At 42.5% G+C, this 20,839-nt stretch overlaps 1 protein-coding gene across 4 annotated transcripts in view; it reads left to right on the top strand.

The window, feature by feature from the left end:
- FGD4 (FYVE, RhoGEF and PH domain containing 4) overlaps nucleotides 1-17,916 on the top strand; it is a 180,961-nt gene extending 163,045 nt beyond the window's left edge. For all 4 annotated transcript variants that reach the window (XM_060245701.1, XM_060245704.1, XM_060245703.1 and 1 more), the window contains exons 11-17: nucleotides 1,126-1,298; nucleotides 5,305-5,335; nucleotides 6,148-6,243; nucleotides 9,541-9,666; nucleotides 14,337-14,477; nucleotides 15,749-15,889; nucleotides 16,890-17,916. In XM_060245701.1, the coding sequence (XP_060101684.1) occupies nucleotides 1,126-1,298; nucleotides 5,305-5,335; nucleotides 6,148-6,243; nucleotides 9,541-9,666; nucleotides 14,337-14,477; nucleotides 15,749-15,889; nucleotides 16,890-17,153 (972 nt within the window). In that variant the 3' untranslated portion in view covers nucleotides 17,154-17,916. The remainder of the gene's footprint in view (nucleotides 1-1,125; nucleotides 1,299-5,304; nucleotides 5,336-6,147; nucleotides 6,244-9,540; nucleotides 9,667-14,336; nucleotides 14,478-15,748; nucleotides 15,890-16,889) is intronic.
- The last annotated feature ends 2,923 nt before the right edge of the window (nucleotides 17,917-20,839 follow it).

Here is a 20,839-nt window from a genome sequence, read left to right as displayed (position 1 = left end):
GAAATAGGTAGGCTTCATTATCAGGCATTTGAATTCAGTAAGGAAAACCTACTGAAATGTAAACAGATTGGATCTGATTTTCTAGTCAATATTTTTTCACAAGGATTTACTGCAACTGCTGTTTATAAGAGCACTTTTACTAGCTGTGACTGCTCCTGCTGTGTTCTTTTAACCATAGGGTGGTGTTTGCTGCCATTAAAAGGATACATAAGACTACAAAGGTTAAATAAAGCAGATAAATAAGTGATGCAGGGCATTGTGTAGTACAGGGACTGTTGGTAAAGCAGCAGTGATGGTAGCAGCATGGATCTTCATGTAGCTATGGGAAATTGCCTGGAGTTACCAAGCAACATAGACGAGCCTGTGCACATTTCTGCCCGTGTCTGATATAAATCAAGGGCCACAAGATTTTTTAAAATGCAGTCCTCAGTAATGGTACCTATGCAGTGAAATGACAGAAGGACCATGGTTATATTGTAGAGCATGTGCTTTGCATGGAGAATGTCCCAGGTTCAACACATAGCATTTTCAGTTCAACAGGTCAGGTAGCAGATAACTTAAAACATGTACCTTGAGATCCTGGATAACAGCTACCAGGCAGAGTAGCAGTCCTGACCTTTAAAGACTAATAATGTCATTCAGTATAAGGCAACCTCATCTGTTTATGTGGTCACCCATCTTTGTAATTGAAAGTAGTTGCCTTTTTAAGGAGCTTTCTGCATTAAGGACTGCTTTGCGCAGTAGGTGGGCATTTGTTTTACATCTGTGTGTATTTATCATACCTTTCTTTAAGGCTGCTCCCCTGTTGTTTGTAGCATTTTTCCTGCACTTAGAAATGCGACCTAATATGTTGCATGCAAATGTGCAATTTTGATCTCCAGCATATTTTTTTGCTTTTACAAGGCAACAGAGAGAAACAATTTTGGGAAGGGTGATTGAAGGGAAAGGGAAGAGTACTTAAACCATGGTTGGATAAATGTTGTGGGGTGTTTGTCTTATAAAGCACACATTCCAGTGATGTTTTATAAGATCTTCATCAGTCATTCATTAGCATCTAATTCATCAGCAACCTTGAGTTGTTTTTGTGATACCTAATATCAGTGGGTGTATCTTGTGTTTTTGCAGTTCAACAACATTTTGCTGTACTGTGTCCCCAAATTCAGTTTAGTGGGATCTAAGTTTGCAGTTCGGACCAGAGTTGGCATTGATGGCATGAAGATTGTGGAAACTCACAATGAAGAATACCCACACACGTTTCAGGTGTCTGGGAAAGAACGAACTTTGGAATTGCAGGCCAGGTAAGAGACATGACAGTTTGAGACTTAGGGTGTAGTACTAGTAAAGCCTCATGGCGCAGAGTGGTAAGCTGCGGTACTGCAGTCCAAGCTCTGCTCACAACTTGAGTTCTATCCCAGTGGAAGCTGGGTTCAGGTGGCCGGCTGAAGGTTGACTCAGCCTTCCATCCTTCCGAGGTTGGTAAAATGAGTACCCAGCTTGCTGGGGTAAAGCATAGATAACTGGGGAAGGCAATGGCAAATCACCCCATAACAAAAAGTCTGCCAAGAAGAAATCATGATGTGATGTTGCCTCATGGGTTGGTAACAACTCAGTGTTTGCACAAGGGACTATCTTTACTAGCAAAGGTACAGTAGGGATATATTGGTTTTGCATATGAAATGCATGGATTCTCTTCCTAGACACGAACTCTTCATTGAACAAAACCTTGTTGTTGGATAAAGGGTCAAAAAGCTGTAAGGTCCAATTCCTATTATTCCTCCAGCTATGGCGAATCTCGAGCAGACAGAAAAGTGCACTTGTATTAAACTGTGATGTAATAACTCTTGATGATGCTTGCATGTTAGCTACATGGGGGAAGTCAGAATTCAGTCTTCCAGATGACTGTCAAATCTAACTTGCGGTGTGGTATCTTGTGGGTTGGGGCAGTGACAATGATAGGAACTCTGAAGTTTCCAGTGCTGTGAGAAGATCAAAGGCAGATAGAGACCCAAGAATATCATGATGCCTGGGGAACAGTGTGTTGGTTCAATTTGGGAATAGCTATCAGCAGGCCTCAGATTCAGTGGGAGCTCACAGGAGCACAGCTCCTGAACCTTTCTGAAAGTTCCACCTCCTTGTCCACTGAATAGTATGTGCAGCTGCATAACAATCCCTCGATGAGCTCCACCACCTATTTTTCTACAAAATGACCCCTGGCTATCAGCATTCAAATGAAATCTTTTGACAGTGTTTTAATTGTGTCTGTTAGTATGTCAAGTTTCTCATTGTTTTTTCACCTGCTTGTTTTGATTGCAACCAACTTTGAGTAATGAGTTCATAAAAATATAGTAAATTTAAGAAGTATAGACTGAAGACTGGTATGGATTCAGGTAATAAACTGTTTTGTACAGTCTATGATAGTTGTAGTTTTCTAACAATAGCAGTTTTACAGTGATTGCTAAATTCTTCTTAACATGGTAGGCTGGTGGAAGTTTGCCTGTATTTTGTGAGCAGTATCTGTAGATCGTTACACTTCTTAGTGAGCATGCATTAAAGTTCAGCATTGGCGTTTCCACCCTTGCTAGAGGTATGGCCTGGGTGACTTTGTTACATGCTGGTGCTTAGTAGCCCTGAATCTTGTGAGAGGACAGTGTTAGCCACTGTCAGGAGACCTTTCTATCTCTCATGCTTATTATCTTCAAATCCTGGGTCGTTTCTTCCCCCTCACTGGAAGCCAAGTGCAGATGTCCTGGCTCATCCAAGTGTTTGGGGTAGCTACTTAATTATTCTTTGATTCTCAGCTGGCATTTAGGGTTTAAGATGTGTAGTTTTATTCCTGGAGTCTCGAGGTCTAGCTAAGTTTCACTGTGTGTGTACTTACTCGAGACCATCTGACACAAGCTTAACCTGCATCTTCTGTAACTTTGATGCGTTATTAAAAATCTCCTTTTAAGGAAACCTGGAACTCTCATATCAATTCTTTGAGAACTTCTGAGAACCTATGGAGCCCCTGCCCAGGGTCCATATTACTAGCCTAACCTACTGCTCCCAAAAACACCTAGCTATGATATGCATATTCATATATTAAAGATACATCTCTCCAGCCTATAAAAATTGCATTAGGTCTGATGCTAAAGTTTTGTTTGCCCAAAGGGTTTCCTTTACCAGAAGAATGTGCATTTGTTTACTTCCCAGTGACCATTAGAGTGCACATTAATGATTATGGTTATTATGGTGCATTTCATTACATAGAAGGCTTCTTCCTGTTGCTCTCCTATAGGGGTTACTTATCACTGTTGAGGGACTGAGTTTAATGTTCGATCAGATTGATCAGATTAACCATTCAGCTTTTCATATCCACCTGGAAAACAGCCCTCAAAAGGGTCCAGTAAAAGATCTTACACTACAGTATTTACTCATTTTGAAAAACGTTGTGCTACCTTGACAGAGCCCTTAATAGGGATGCCAAGTCCAATTCAAGAAATATCTGGGGACTTTAGGGGTGGAGCCAGGAGCAAGGTTGTGACAAGCATGATTCAACTCCAGAGGGAGTTCTGGCCATCACATTGAAAGGGACTGCACACCTTTTAAATGCCTTTCCTCCATTGGAAATAATGAGGGATAGGGGCACCTTCTTTGGGGGCTCATAGGATTGGATCCCATGGTCCAACCTTTTTGAAACTTGGAGGATCTTTTGAGGAGAGGGATTGGATGCTATGCTACAAATGTGGTGTTTCTATCTCAAAAAAACAACCCCCCCAGCCCCAGATACCCACAGATAAATTATCCATTATTCCCTATGGGAATCGGTCTCCACAGGGAATAATGAGTGCCCAGCAGACATTTCCCTCCCCCCCTGGTTTCTGATGACCCTGAAGCAGGGGGAGGGCCTCCAAACCAAGGCATCCCCTGCCTCCACCTGGGGATTGGCAACCCTAGCCCTTAACATGACATCTCACAAATAAAACAATACAATAAATCACTTTCGAGAGTCAAATCTCCCTTTGTCAGGTATTTAATAAAGGGAGCTTTGGCACTTTAAACCTCATAACTTGGAAATCTTGTTGGTTTCTGAAGTGCTACTGAATTAAAATCTTGACAGGTAACTTTAAATTGTCCATGGTAAGGGAAAGTGACAGACACAATTCAGGAACAACTGTCCTGTGTTTCTTATTATAGTCAATAACTGCCTGAAACGGCTGTCTCTGCTGGAGGAAAGCTTAGCTAAGCCTTTCTGCCTCTGAGCTGTGCAAATCTTCCCTTCCCTCCAACCTGTGATGAGTTTCTAATGTTAAAGAAAAATATTGGCATATCCCACTGTGAATCTCCCACATAATGTGTCATAGTCTCTGTAGGAAAAAGGTGTAAAATGTTGTATGTCAAGTAATGCATTTGACATTTTGGAAATGTAGCTAGAAAACCAGCTTTCGGTAACCAGGACTAGGGGAGACATGCTGATTCAGAGATAGCCATGGGGATCTCTTCAATATAAGTGTTCTTCTAAGTAGGGAAAAAGTTAGGAAGGAAAGTGGATTACTCAAGGGCCTAGTTTTACCCAAGGAGGCAGGAAACTGTGTGTAGACAGGCTCTTTGTTCATATGTGTACATGCACACTATTAAAAGTTATTGCATTCTTTTCCTGATAACTAAAAAAAATCTATCCAATATGCATTGTTTGGCTTTAGATAAATACTAAACTATTTGTTTGCATATCATATGCAGGTTTGCTTTTCAGTATTAGAACTCTTGGCAAATGGCTGTAATTGACAGGAAAAGGGGAACAGGTTGTGAGATTGGGAAATTCAGTTCTGTTGTTTTTAGCCTATAAAAAGCAGTTTGTGTTCCAGTGTGCATAACTGTAGAACTGTTCCAGATGTGTGTGTGTACCAAGTGTGTGTGTGGGGGGGAGTGAATGCCTTCACTTGGTGGGTGGGAAGACAGCAGGGTTGGGGGGTACTCACCCAGAGTCTCTTTGTGGAGCCTGTTGTATTTCCCCCCACAACAGGCCTTATTCCTAGTCATTGATATTTATATATTCGCATATACTCAATGAACACCGTGTTGTTCTTTGTGAGCTCAGTTGAGATCATCTTTAATGTAATCTTAACTTTGAGCACTAAAAGCTCATCAGCTTTTGAACTCAGGTTCCCAGTTTCCTTTAATTGGACTCCTGTGTTTCATTATCCTCATTAAGCACTTCAGATTTTGTGCTGAAAGAATCCAAGCATCTCCAGTAAGTTAAAACATAATGACTGTAGTTAATTAACCTGCTTTTAACGGTTATCTCCAACTGTGTCCTTCTTTTAGTTCCGAACAAGATAAAGAAGAATGGATAAAGGTAAATTACTTGACTTATTAAGGCTTATGCAACAATAAACTTGGTAGCCTTTAAAGTGTCAAAGGACTCGACACTAAATATCCTTATGGAGTTTGCCTTATATGAGATTGTTGCAAAGTAAACTTCAGGTGAAGAGTGACGTATATGAATCTGATGCAAATCCTCACTTTTATATAGACTAATGTACAAGCTTCCTAGCTAACCAGAACACAGGAACATTCTATTCTTCCTATTTGTAGTGGAACTCTCCTATGCAGAGTGGTGATTGGCTGGCTTTTGTGGCAGTCAAAAAAATGCCACCCCTTCCTCTGCCACTAGAGCAGGGATTCAGGGAGTTGTACAAGCATAAGTGGCTAAATATACCAGATGCCTGGAAAAGGAGGTTTTTAAAAAAGCTAAGAGCCACCCTAAGGATTGGGGAGGAGGGGTGAAAATCGGTCCTGGAGTCAAAGCCAGGGCCATGTTTTAGTAGAAGAGTGAAGCAGGAACAAGCAGTGCAGTTTGTATGTGTTCTTGAAGGAGATAATGGGTGCTCATGCTCTTCTAATACTTATGTGGTGCTTTTTGAAAATTAAATTCAGGGCTTTTTTAAAAGCAAGAATGCACAGGAATGCAGTTCTGGCTAGCTCAGCATCAAGGGGTGTCGCCTAATATGCAAATGAGTTTCTGCTGGGCTTTGTCTACAAAAAAGCTCTGATCAAATTAATATTATAGTGAAATTAGGCATGCTTCTGCGATGACATTCAGTTTGTCTGTATTTCTTTCTGTCAAATCCTAGGTTTCAGATTCCTTATCTGTTTAATGTGTTGCAGGCTCTTCAGAGTACCATAGATGCTTTTCAGCAGAGGAATGAAACATTCAGAAACGCTATTGCAAAAGAGTATGATGACATGCCTATTGAAGTTTCTGTAAGTAAGAAGTGCTTTGAAAGTTTTTAATATGGTTGATAAGAATATGTCTGTTAGTTTAAGCTCTTGGAATATGATCCAGAAAACACTGCCAGTCGTACATACAAACCACATTTCATACCATGTCTTGTCCCAGTAATCCTAGTGCAGGAGTGGCCAAATTGCAGCTTGGGAGCCACATGTGGCTCTTTCACACATACTGTGTTGCTCTCGAGGCGCCACTGCCCCATCAGCTGGCTTGGAGAAGGCGTCTCTTTAAATCACTTCTCCAAGCCAAGCCAGCCAGCAGCTTGGAGAATGCATTTAAAGTTAAAATTGCTTGCTTTCTACCTCTCCCTCCCTATTCCCTCTCCCCATCTATTTTCCTTCCTTCCTTCCTCTCTCAAACATCTAATGTTCATGTCTTACAGCTCTCAAACATCTGACATTTATTCTATGTGGCTCTTACATTAAGCAGGTTTGGCCACCCTTCTCCTAGTGCCAGTTCACATAATGTGTTATCATTAGCAGCAGCACAACCTTTCCCCCAAAGTATATATCCATGAAATCAAATGTAGTGTGAGAGCCAAGAAATTCTGGAGCCATAGGGGCCATGAATGCTTATAAAGTGTTCCTTGCACACATAGAGTAGCAGCGGATATATATTTTTTTCTCCTTCTGGTAGAAGCTTCTTGCATCTTCTCTGGAGAGAGCGGTTTCCTACTGGGTTTCTTCCCCATCTGAGTGTATATTCTGCTAAGATGGAGACTGCTTGCAGATAAGGAAAAGATGCTGTGTTCTTTAGCAAGGGAATTACTATTTTATGCATAGGTAAAACAGACATCTCATTCCAGCCATTGTTAGGCTATTCCTCCTCCGCTACCACTGTATTTCTCTCTTCAACTCTGTGTGTATGCAGCCGCACCCAATATTTATTTATTTGAAATATTTTTAGGCTGTTTCCACCCTATCAGGGTCCACAAGGCAGCAAACATTAAAAAAAAATTAAAACATATCAGCAATTAAAAATACAGTTAAAATTATAAAATAATTTCATTAAAACATGTAAATAAACAAAGCTAAAAGTGAGGCTGGTAACCGCTATTGCCAGATGAAACAAGAGTCTTTGTTTGCTGGCAAAAGAACCCAATAGAGGGAGACAGAAAAACTCCTGGCGGGGGGAGTTCCAAAGTTTTTCTGACATGACCAAGAGGGCCTTCTCATGAAGTTCCCCCTTCAGATGGCAGGGGGAACTAAAGCAAGACCTCTGAAGATGACGAGAGTATATGCATAGGCACAGGTTCATGTGGGAGGAGGAGGCCCTTAAAGAATGCTGGTCCTAGATGGTACAAGGCTTTAAAGGTCAATACCAACTGAGCCCAAAAATGATCTGGAAGCCACTGTAGATAGACCAAGAATAGAGTGACATGGTCCATTCCAATCCAGCGTTCTTGCCACAGCCTTCTTTACCAACTGTAGTTTCCAGACAGGCTTCAAGAACAGCCGCACTTAGAGCACACTGCAGTAATCTAATCTAGATGTTACCAGGGCATGCACCAGAGTGGCAAGAATTTTTTCTGCCCAGGAAGGGCTACAGCTGGTTTACCAGCCAAAGCTAGTGAAAGGCATCCTTGGCCACCACTGCCCCTTGTTCATTCAACAGGAGGCCCAAATCTAGGAGCACCTCCAAGCTATAAATCTATTCGGGGGCGCGAGGGGGAGCAGTGCAATCTCTTCCAGAACAGGAAACAGCCGGTTTCCTGGATCAGACTCACTCTCCATCATTAGTACTTCTGTTTTGTCTGGATTAAGTTTCAGTTTGTTAGGCTTAATCTATTCCAAAACTGCCTCCAGAAACCTGTTAATGGTTTCACAGTTTTCTGGTTGACATTTTAAAGAAATCTGCCTGGAAGAATAGCCTGCAATAGAGAATAGCCTATAATATTAGGAAGAGGCAATATGCTTATAATGAATATTATTTGATTTTTTTTAGACTTCTGGTTGGTTCTACAACCCAAATCCTATTTCATTGTTTTCTGCATGTCCCTTCCTGTTGCTTGTATTGACTTGCTCTGTGTCTGCCTTGAGTCCCAGCAAGAAAAGTGGACTATGAATAATGTAAATAAATATATATACAAAGAGCAACATACAGAAAGACTGTGATTACAGCTTTATCATTACTATAGCAATGGAGTATTTCTTGAGAGTAGAAAGTACTCACTTAACATTTTGAATTTTCTCCTCAATTAGTATAATATAGAACAGCTATTTTTTTCCCTTTCAACATGTTAAATCAGTCTTTCACTCCTTAGTGGTATTACTGTCAGTCTTTGACTGGCTGGAGCCCAGGGCAGGTACACCCTCCAGCCTCCTCCTTTTCAGCAAGCCCAAGGGGTGGGCCTCAGTTTAGGGAGAGTGGGAGGATTTAGCTGCACCCTGAGCCTGCAGTCTCTAGCCTTCTGCTAGTCCTTGCCCTTCCTCCTCAGCTCACCAAGGGCTGGCCTAAGAAAGGATTGCCTGGAGGCAGGCTGACCCTGGACCCATTCAGTACTCTCTCTTTAGGGGTGGGCAACAGGGAATGAAGGGTATTTGAGCCAACAGCCTTCTTGGCTGGGCCCTCTCCTTCTTCACTGTCCTCCCCTGAGGCTTTAAGAGGCCTGTGCAGGCCCCAGCTTCTGCCAGCCTTCTCTGGCTGGCCTGAGCCCAAGTGCCAGCTGCTGCTTGAGCTCTGCCTTCCTTCTGAGACACCTGCTGGGCTCTGAGGCTGTTTATGGCACATTTTCAGGTGTGGCCTCACCCTTGCTCCTTTCTCCACAGCCCCTGGTTGGTGGGCTTCCTGACTCAGCCGTGCTGGAGTTTCCTGTAGAACAAGTAAGTACAGGGGTGGACTGCTCCAGATGGCACCTGGAGATCTCCCACTATTACAATTGAGCTCTAAACAACTAAGATTATTTCCCCTTGGAGAAAATGGCTACTTTGGAGGGTGGACTCTGTGGCACTATATCCTTCTGAGGTCCCTCTCCAAACTCCATCCTCCCCAGGCTCCAACCCCAAAATCTCCAGGTATTTCCCAATTTGGGGCAAGCAACCCTAGTTGCTACCCCCTCAGACAGCTATTTCTGACACCTCTGTTCTGGATGGAATTCAGTAACATGCACTTGCCACTTTGGATAGCACCTATATTTTGGTGTAAGGTCTACTTTGGCACTGTGTCATTGAAGCTTCAGAACAGCTTATGTGTTGATCTTTCTTTGAAGAAAAAGCAGTTCACTTTCTGTACTTGCAGTTGATTCTCCCTCTCTCTCCCTCCCCTTTCAGAATGCTGAGCTTGGGAAGAGAGCACCCAGATGGATTCGAGACAACGAAGTGACCATGTGTATGAAATGCAAGGAGCCCTTCAATGCGCTGACCAGGAGGAGACACCACTGCCGGGCATGTGGGCATGTAAGCACAAAGCCCCTTCTGCTAGTAGGTTAGCAGATGTTGAAACAGCCAAAGGCTTCGTTAAGAGTCCACTGACACCTTTAAGACCTAACAAAGTTTTATTCAGGGTTGTTGGTCTTAAACAGGGGTATTTTGTAGAAAAATAGATGGTGGAGCTCATCCAGGGATTGTCAGGCCTTGAATTCAGCAGGAGCTCACAGGAGCGAGTTCCTGAACCTTTCTGATGGTTCCCCCTCCTTCTACCTACCTTGTCCATTGAATAGTAGGTGCAGCTACATAAGAATCCCTGGATGAGCTCCACTTTTTTCTACAAAACAACCCCTGGGGATTGTTATGCAGCTGCACCTACTGTTCAGTGGACAAGGTGGGGAGGAGGAGGGGGAACTCTCAGAAAGGTTCAGGAGCTGCACTCCTGTGAGCTCCTGCTAAATTCAAGGCCTGGTCTTAAAAGTGCTGTGGTGGAACCAGCCCGATTCTGCCTTCAGACCTGGTCCCGTCAACTCCCTTTTGAGATTAGCTCCTGAAGGGAGCTAATCTTCTTCCCACCACTAGGGAACACTGCCACCACCTGCTCAATTTAGGGGGTTCCTGACTGAGAGGAACAGGACTCCCAATCCCCCTTGCCTGCCAGTTCTGAGGCCTGGCCTCAAGGTCCTCTGCCAACCCAGCATCTGGTTATGACAAAGACCAAAGTCCTTCTTTGGGAGACCGCTAGAAGATTGGCACCCTTGCCAACTGTATGCCTTCCCCCTTCCCTGGACTCCCCTCTTGCAGTAGTGTGGTCAGGCGTTTGGGGAAACTATGTGGTACAGAGGGACTACCTTTTAAAAAGACAAAACATTTATTTAAAGTTTACAACTATATACAGGCATTTTAAAATAGTGAAAAGAAGAAATAAATCAAAGTAGGGAAAAACGCTCCTTCTTTCCCTAATATATACTTGTCCTGGCCATACCATCCAGCACAGACAGACTCATCCACCCAACTGACTGAACTCAAAGCCTAACTCAAACTGAACTATCAGCTTCCTCTGACAACCTTTAACTCTGGGCTTTCCCGCCCAAAATCTTCAATATAAAACCCAGTTCCCGCCCAGGAACTGGTTTTCCCTCCTGCAGCCTTCTGGGAGACTAGCCTGAAAGACTTCCTGCCTCTCTAGGAGGCCTCCTCAGAATTGCTGCTTCCAGACCGGAGGGGAGGGGGGGAGGAGGAAGAGACTAGGCCGAAGCCTGCCTCCAGTTTGATGGCCTCTTCCTGCCAATTCCCATATAACTATAGCGTAAAATGGCGTTTCTCCACAGGTGCCATTGGACCTTAACTTTGTTCTTCTGCTTTAGACCAAGGGTGGCCAAACTTGCTTAATGTAAGAGCCACATAGAATAAATGTCTGAGAGCCACAAGACATGAATGTCAGGTGTTTGAGAGGAGGGAGGGAGGAAAATAGATGGGGAGGGAGGAAAAGGTAGAAAGAAGCAACTTTAATTTTAAATGTATTCTCCAAGCTGCTGGCTGACTTGGCTTGGAGAAGTGATTTAAGGAGAGAAATACCTTCTGCAAGCTGGCTGACAGGGCACTGGGGGCTTCAAGAGCCACACAGTATGTGTGAAAGAGCCCTATGTGGCTCCCGAGCCACAGTTTGGGCATCCCGGCTTTAGACCAACACAGCTCCCCACCTGAACCTAGCCAAAGACTTGTTCAGAAACTCCATCTAGTGGCTGTGTCCACGTATTGCAGCTTGCATAGCACAAAAGGTCAAAAAGTGGACAGAAGCTCCACTCTGTGATCCCAAACAGAGCAGCCTTGTGGGTGTTACAGCAAATTATTTGTTAACTTCCTTCCTTTAGCAAATGTTTTTAATGCTTGTTATCTGGTATTTGTGGGAAGCAGGATTGTACTTCATCCCATGTGCATTTTGTTTTGATAACTTCGTCCCAAGCAACATTTCCACCCACCTTTCCCCTTCCTCCTCTTCATGTCTTTAGTGAGCTCCTAGGTGGCCATGAGTCATGTCTCTTCTCCCCACTCACTGATCTTACAAGCCAGGCTGCTAGCACAGATGCTAGTTAACAGTTTTCTGCATCTTAAACTGCTGGATTACAAGGCTTGTTCACAGGAGTGAACTGGCCATTAATCTCACCAAGACAGTTTCCAGTGGGCTTCTGTGCTGGAGGGCCAATGGTAAGGCTAAAGGAGCCATCAGTCTCCATGGCCAGAGGAGGTATCTGCAGAGAGCAAGGAAGAAGTAGGGGATGATCTAGGGGTAGGGTTGCCAAGCATCAGCAGGAAGGTTGTGGGCAGGGACATGGTGGGGAACTGATGACATCCATAACATTTCTGGTAATTCCTAGAGCTACCTGCTGTCACATGCAGGTTTTCCCTGGAAGTGACATAAGGGTGTGAGCAACATCATTGGCCTGTTTTGATTTTTCCCACCCAGGTCCAAGTGCTGGTGTTTGATCTTCCAACTGATAAGTTAAGAAGTGTACATCTAGTTGTAAGCTAGCCTTGAGGAGTTTCCTCCCCACAATGCTTTGAATAGTCTTTACTACTGTAATTCAGAGGATTTGTGCTAAACACTGGGAATATTTTCTCTTCTTCTGTTTTGAGGATTGATTCCAGTCACTAATGAGGTAGAGTGAATGTTTTTAGTCATGCAGTTAAGCACACAAGGGCAAAGGAGTTTGGTGTTCAAGTTTCATTAGCTCATGACAAGGTGCCTAAGTGTTGATATTTGTTACAGCTTCTTCTTAATCTTCATCCAGTGTGTCAGGACCATTAGGTGAGTTAATGGAACTCATCATCTGATTTGGAATTGGTCCCTGGCCTAGACCAGGCTAGCCCAATTTCATCAGATCTCAATAGTTAAAGCAGGGTTGACTCTTGTCAGTGCTTTTTTCTTGTAGACAAAGCCCAGCAAGAACTCATTTACACATTAAGCCACACCCCCTGACCCCAAGCCAGCCTGAACAGTGTTCTTGTACGTTCCTGCTAAAAAAAAAAAAAAGTCCTGGCTCTGGTTAGTATTTGATGGGAGACCACTAAGGAAGTCCAAGGTCGTAATGCAGAGGCCAGCAATGGCAAATCACCTCTGAATGTCTCTTGCCTTGAAAGCCCCACATGGTTTCCATAAGTCAGCTGTGATGGCAAAAACAAACAAACAATGGAATTGCTATTGCTAGATTTGAAAGGACCTTGTGCCCATGTGCATACCTGGGGAGCCAGAGCATCACACCTCCTAAGAGGAGCAGCAGGATGGTGAAGGGATTCCTCTTTAGTACAGGAAGGTTCAGAGATACCGTACTTCATACCTGCAGAAGTTCTTCTTTGCCTTGTATTTCTACCTCTGCCAGACAAGTCCTTCAGTCCATTCGCACTGAAGTGCAGAGTCCTTCCTCTCCTCTTCTGAGGTCATAATTCTGGCTCTTCCTTCCACCGTCACTTGACTTTTAGTGACATGGTTCCAGTTCAGTGGTTTCTATGCCTGGCTGTTGTGTGTGTATGTGTAAAGGCTGGAGACCATCGTTGCAAATTATATTGTTTGACTTACTTATTTGAGGCATGTGTGTTATAAGTACCTTGATATACAGTGCATTTTGTTCATCCCTAGTCACATTATGTAAACCAGAGATGTCTAATGCATATGTTACAAGGGCCAGATCCTACATAAATGTCACTTTGTCGGGCCAGGTGTGCCATAAAATGTAATGTCAGGTATATAAACTTTATAAAGGACACAGGCAAACCCAATTAATGATATTATTTTTTAAAATACAAACATGCTTAAAACATTAGCATTCCTACAGTATTTCCTTAACGTATCTCTCTGATGTCTACCCTCCCACTTCTACCACCTGTAACTTATTACCACTGGGATAGTATATAGGGACATAATTCACAGTTTCTGTCATCTGGCAGTACAGGTAATGACTTGTTGCTTGTGGGCCAGATAAGAGGTTTGGATGGGCCAGTTCTGTCCAATGGGCTGTATGTTTGACATCACTGATCTAGACTAATGTAGATGTTACATTAGGCCTTAACTGAGCATTCAAAGGAACAGACTGTGGGACTGTCTGCTCTCTTTCCATTCTTAGGGAGGGTAGAACAAAGTAATTTAAGTAGCACCTTTAAGACCAGCAAAGTTTTATTCGGAATGTAAGCTTTTGTATGCATGCATACTTCTTCAGACAAGGGATGGGATACAGTGAGCTGAAATACATATGGTGAGTTAAGAGTGTTAACTGGTACAAAGTTAGGCTCAAATGGCAAAATAGTATAATAAATTGGAAGACTATTTGGTCTGGATAGCATTTGTGTGGGAAGCCAATAAAGGTAATAAAAGTTGCCTGTTAATTACTTTTGCTACAAGTCTAAGTAAAACAAAAGGACATGTAGATTGTTCCACAAGAAAGAAAGGGCTGGCTTCATTCTACCTATAGCGTTTGGGGTTTTTTAACCCTAGTTAAAGGTGTACTGTTCTTGTTCTCTGTGGTCTTGCTTTATGTGAGTTAATGATGAAGGCTGTTATGTGGCCTCAGGAAAATAAATAGAAGTTCCTAGACTTGTGGTTCTATGAAATAGACATTCCCAGTTTTAAAAAGCAGTGTGTCAAACAGGTGAATAGAAACCATAATGATTTCAGAATAATTCTCTTTATATTTCTTCTTCTTTAGGTGGTTTGTTGGAAGTGCTCAGATTACAAAGCTCATCTTGAGTATGATGGTGGTAAACAGAACAAGGTTTGCAAAGATTGCTACCACATCATTACAGGGTGCACAGACAGCGAAGAAAAGAAAAAAAGAGGAATCTTGGAGGTGATGGCATTGAAAGAATTGTTTCAGTGTGTTGAGTTTAATGCAACAAAGTTAGAATATTGTACAAATTTCTATCTTTTCCCTGGAGAGTACAAAAACTTAGCTAGGCTATTCTGCTTTTTATTTATATGATGCTTTTAATAGGTGGTGTGATGGAACTGGCCCAATTTGCATTGCAGACCCCATTCTGCCCACTCCCTCCATTGGATTGCCAACTCCTAGAGAGAGCTATCCCACTTCCTGCCACTTAGGGTATTACTGCCACCACTGTCCTTTTGGGATCTTTCTGCCAAGAGGAACAGAATCTTGACCCCTTCAGCAAAGTGGAAACAAAAGAAATTTGGAATAAAGGCAATCCTCCTTTCCCTCCTCTAACATATACCGTAGCTAGATGTCTCAACCAGTGTAGGCATATTTAGTCTTAGAAAGTTGAAAGTTTGGTCTGTGGCCTGAGAGATCACCTGAGAGATCTGCATCTTCCCAACAGGCTGCATGGTCTTTCAAAATAACCACCTGCCAGAGGTCTACTGTCCTTGAGGGCCCAGCACTCTCTCCACCCTCTTTCTCCCTCAGTGGGGAAATATTTCAAAACAACACCCCTCCCCAGAACTGGTCACCTTTTTCCTAGAGCAGTCTGGGAAGAAAAGCTCCAAAGCATGTCTGGAACTTCCTGTTTTCATTCTGCCTCTCTAGCTAATGACTCCCTCCTCTGTGGTTAAGGGGAGAGAGCGAGAGCAGTCTGCTGCCCTTGTGAGCTGTAAGCTGACTTCCACAGCTTCTTTTAGAAGTGAACTCCAGCAAGGAAGGCATTTCATCACAGGTGCTTTTATGGCTCTGTTTATATTTTAGTGTTTTACTGATATTTGTAACTTGAGAGCTGGTAAAGTTAGTGCCTTCAATAAATAACTCAAGGGTCAAGAGAAGTGTGATTCTGTTCAGTTCTCTCTCAACTGTCACAACAACAGCATCATGGAACATTTTCCTCTGATTTAGCTTAACCATTTGCTGTGATTTGCAGCTGCTGGAATGATCTTGGGTCAGCCAGAGCTGTCCTTGAAAGGGCAGATTCTGGGAGAGCTCTCTCAGCCCCACCTACCTCACAGGGTGTTTGTTGTGGAGGAGGAAGATAAAGGCGATTGTGAGCCACTCTGATTCAGGGTGGAGGGCAGAATATAAATCCAATGTCTTCTTCTATATGTCTGAGCACATTTGTACCTTATAAACCAGCAACACTGATAATACTATAACATTTTTTTTTTGCACCCTTACAGATTGAATCAGCAGAAGTATCTGGAAACAGTGTGATTTGTAGCTTTCTGCAATACATGGAAAAATCAAAGACTTGGCAAAAGGCTTGGTGTGTGATTCCTAAGCAGGAAGCCCTTGTATTGTACATGTACGGTGCACCACAGGTATGTAGGAAGGAGAAAACAAGAATATGTAGAATTATCTGATTTTTTAAAAGAATAATACATTAACATAGATGAAAAGTTTTTGTGAGCAACCGTGCATCTCACTAAAAAGTTGTTGTGCTTCTGGTTCCATTCTTTCTTCCTTCTTCATTACCATTTCCCAAAATACAAGGAAGTTTTTGGCTGATCATAGATCCTGAGTTTGAGAACCTGTTCTAGGAAATTTGGTAATTATTTTGCTTCCCTCTGGTCATCCTGTGCTTGTTTTCAGTGGAAGGTATGATAAGCTTTGATTGTTCAGATGAGAACATAAGAACATAAGAGAAGCCATTTTGGATCAGGCCAATGGCCCATCCAGTCCAACACTGTTTCACACAGTGGCCAAAAAACCAGGTGCCATTAGAAGGTCCATCAGTGGGGCCAGGACACTAGAAGTCCTCCCACTGTGGCCTCCCAAGCACCAAGAATACAGAGCATCACTGCCCCAGACAGAGAGTTCCAACAATACGCTGGTGCTAATAGCCACTGATGGGCCTCTACTCCATATGCTTATCCAGTCCCCTATTGAAGCTGTCTATGCTTACAGCCGCCACCATTTCCTGTGGCAGTAAATTCCATGTGTTAATCACCCTTTGGGTGGAGAAGTACTTCCTTTTATCCGTTCTAACCCGACTGCACAGCAATTTCATTGAGTGCCCATGAGTTCTCATATTGTGAGAAAGGGAGACCTGGCAGGAGAAAAGCTTTCTCTGCTTCTGCCACATTCCTTGTCCTGTATGTATGTGTGGTTCTTCCCTCTTCCTAAGGACCCCAATTCAATACAACTTTTTCACCTCCAGTTCCTGCCTGGTGGGTAGGCAAATAATTGAAATCTTGCATTTTGATTTACTTCAGAACTTGCTCATCTGACAATTTAAATTCGTGTAATACAGGAACTTCTCTTTTACCTTTCACCAAAAGCTTAGATTTTGTTTCAAGATTTTTGTTTCTGTTTGTTTAGGATGTAAAAGCACTGGCTACTATTCCATTGCTGGGCTATATAGTAGATGATACTCCGCGAAGTGCTGACCTCCCTCACAGTTTCAAACTCACCCAGTCCAAGTCTGTGCACAGTTTCGCTGCAGACAATGAGGAACTGAAGCAGAAGTGGTTGAAAGTCATACATTTGGCTGTCAAAGGTGAAACCCCAGGCTGCCCAAATGATTTGCGGCTGAGCTTAGGAGATCAGCACGAAAACTCTGTGAAATTGGATTCTGACGCTTGAAACAGCAGAAAGTCTGTAAGGTGTATATATATTTTTTTCCAATCAGACTTGGGTTGACACTACTTCTGAAAATAACAAAAAGAAGCCTCCGGCCTTCTTTACCAATGTTTCTTAGCACTTTATGTTGGAAAAGAAAGAAAAATGCTAATTATTTTATGGAGCCTTTTTCTTATATTTATGTTATGTCAATAAAACTAATGAATAGTGCCATTCCACATTTTCTTAATCAAATGAATGTCTTCTATCAAAAAGTTACCAGCTTTTACTGTGTATAACCTCTTTCCCAGAAAAGTGCATCATATGAACAGAGTGTTTTGGGGTGGGAAATGGTTCCCTTCATAATGATGCCAATATTGGTATAGCTTGGTTACCGTCTAGTACTTTTAGCTGTGTGTTCAAAGGATATACCCCTACATTGCCAAACTACGTGTGCTGTAGAATTTAAAGGCAGTTCAGTTTCTTGTATTTAAATTGAGGCTTTTCTTACACTGACTTGTACATATGTTCTGTTTTGTGTTTGAGAAAACGAACAATACCCAGAGAGAGCATTGGTGTTCAAAATTACAAATAATCTTTTTTTTTAAAAAAAAAACACATTCTCCTAAATTTTTATCGCACAATGAATACAATATATAAGAATAGCTGTGTATGCTATTAGAGAAGAAAAAAATGTATTATACTTCCTTTTGATTTGACTTCATGGTACATTCATGCTAACCTATGATTTATTTAAAATAAAGCATGTATCCTCTTGTAAACTTCAGCAGGGGATTCTGAATTTTTTTTAAAAAAATATTGATTTGTTTTAATTATATCTATTGATAATATTTTTATACATTTAATATAGAGCTTACAAATAGAAGTAACGTTAATGGCATGTAATGGATACGTGAATTCTGGCTGTGTTTTGAAAAAGCATAATAATTCTCAGTCCTGTGCCTGTTTTACCTTTTGTAAGGTGCGGTGGTGCTACCTTTTTTAAAATTACAGCAAGTGCTTCAGTAATTAATTGCCTGGTCTTAAACGATCACTTGTGATCGCGTACTTTGCCTTCAAGGTTGGTCACTGTAACACCCAGACCTTAACATTATAGCTTAAGGCAGACATCATGCCAGATCATGATTAAGGATGATTGGCTATGGTTCATTGTAATGTCTGAGTTGACAAGCCATGGTTTGTGAGTGATGGTCAAGCCATAATCAGAACCCTTGGTTTGTGCAAACTATAGTTCGATACAGTGGCTAAAAATGGATGCATCGTAATTACAGCTAGTGTTCTGCCAACAAAGCCTAGAAACTAGCAGTGCTGAGTAGGCTAAGACTTAAACCAGGCAAGCTGTTCTGTGTAAACCGTGGCTTCCCTGTATGTTTTAAATTCTGAAGCCTTGGTTTGAATTCTGTGTTACAGCGCAAATCAAGGTTTGGATTAATGTCTGATTCAAGCCTTTGTCAGTGCTTTTTTGTGTTTTTTAAAAAGTGCCAGTACTCATATGTAACACTGCACCTATTTCTACCAATTCTCCTCCTCAGGACTTGGGAGAGCTCCCCAAAGGGTGTTGGTACTCTGTACTGATGAGTACCACCACAAGAAGCCCTCTGTAACTTTTATAAAAAACCATCCACGTTTCAACAGTTAACAACACTACTATATTATGTGATCCACATCCACTGAATGGGTGGTAGTTTTGCATTAACTCCTATGGTATACAGCTGCACTCAGTATCTGCATGGATTATATACATCATAACGTAATTTACGGAAACTCTTGATGTCTGCCTCTCTCTCTCTCTCTCTCTGTGTATGTTAGTGTCATTTCTTGCAAAACCTGTATACTTAGCCCTTATTTTAAAAGGAGCCTTAGAAGTATATATTAGAAGTTTTGCAGTGTTGAGCAGTTAATAATGGTAGCAGTCTTGTTGTAAGTTACTAATTCAAAGCATTTGTCTAGCATCTTTGGGCTAGAATGTGTGCAATAACTTAAAACTAAAACCGTAGCTTTTAGCAAAAACAAATCCAAACTGAGCATATTGTGTCTGGCTTGTGCTATGGAGCGAGGGCAGGGTGAGAATAACTAGCTAAAATGTTTTCTGCTAAAGAGCTACAATTCAGAGGAACCAAGTGAGAGTTGTTGTCATAAGTTTATTTGGAGACATGTCCAAAATCTGTAGCGTGTCCCACCCCCATCCCATTTTAAAGAGTAGATCTACTTCCCCATGCTTTTAAGTTTAAGCCAGTTCTCATTTTTGCAAAGCATTCAACATGCAAAATTCTCTTTCCAAATTACTCATGGTATCTGCATACTAGTAATTCTTCTAAGTAGCTAAATGAAACATTAGTAAGTAAAATAAAGCCCCCACTAAGCACACAGCTTAACATAAGCAGGTTAGACTTAAACATTTTCCCTCGCCTTATGTTTTTTTGACGTGGCTGTTTTCACAGAACTTATTGCTGGCTGCTAACTTCTAAATCCATGACCATGTGGACAGCCAATATTCTGCAAAAGCCTGTGAATTAGTTTTAGTCGTAACCTGTTCCTGTAAGCATTGGCAGCACCAGAGTTTCAGCACCACAGGCAAGGCACCCCTGCCCATGTCGCCCCACCACCCCTGCTCAGCCCCTTCCTCCTCCCCTGCTGCTGCCGTCACCCACCTGGAGCACCGCGGGCAGTCACCTCACGAGTTGTGCTCCTCTCCAACTTGCTCTTCGGCCTCTGGTGCTGCTGCTGGGCTTCAACCAGCTAGGCTGGTTGCAGCTTCCCATACCACCGGCTTCTTCCAAGCTGGTGCTTCTTCCTCTTCCCAGCCTGCAAGAGTCTGCCCCAGCCAGCGCCCCCCTGTGGCGGGATGCCGCTATAAGCAGCCACTTACATTGCCTACTGGTTGGTACCAGCCCTACCTGTAAGAAAAACTGGAGGCTGACTCTTGAGAAGCTGAAGGTTTGGGCATATAGCCCTGCCTTCCTTTCCTGTCAAAGGGGAGAGGATTTTAAGAGGCTGCCAGTCTTCGGAACTTTGTCTGAAAGCACATTTTCTTACCATGTTGATTTCATTTCTGCTACCTTTGTGGGATGTGCTGTGTTTCATCCCCAGAATAATACTAGGGAGGTCAAGCACAAAAGTAACTTCAAATTTCCTTCTTCTTGCCTCTTCCTGTGTGAGAGAGAAGTCAATCCTAGTAGGAAATAGCACCTATCTAGTCTAGCACTTAATAATGTGAAAGCACTTCCCCCTACTTTATGTATCCTAAGCACATTTCTGCAGAAGCAAATTCCAGATATTAATTAGATTGAGGCTGCATTTACAAGATTTTTCTCCATCTTGGTTTCTAAACTGCACAGTGGTATGTGTATGTGTTTGGAGCATCCACACAACATCTTCCTAATCATCCATTGTCCAGGCTTCTCCTCTTCTTGGAATGCAGTCCAAGAGCATTAGCAAGATAGTGTGGGAGTGGATGGGAGTGTGAGCATTTTTTACTGTCCCACCTACACTAGCCCTATTGGGAACTACTGAATTTTATTTTATGTTAAGGAAAAGTTGAGGCCGATTCTTGAGCAGCTGAAATTTGGGGATAAGGACTGGCCTTTGGGTGATGTATTGTCCTGCTTCCTTTTAGTTGATTCCAGGGCTTTTCAGTTTATTATGGAGTTGGCATGCAGGAAGACTCAATAATGCCAAAACCTCTGTAA

The sequence above is a fragment of the Heteronotia binoei genome, chromosome 8, assembly GCF_032191835.1.
Source record: "Heteronotia binoei isolate CCM8104 ecotype False Entrance Well chromosome 8, APGP_CSIRO_Hbin_v1, whole genome shotgun sequence".
NCBI lineage: Eukaryota > Metazoa > Chordata > Lepidosauria > Squamata > Gekkonidae > Heteronotia > Heteronotia binoei.
Note: the sequence above shows the minus strand (reverse complement) of the source record. Positions and strands in the feature narration are given on the sequence as shown.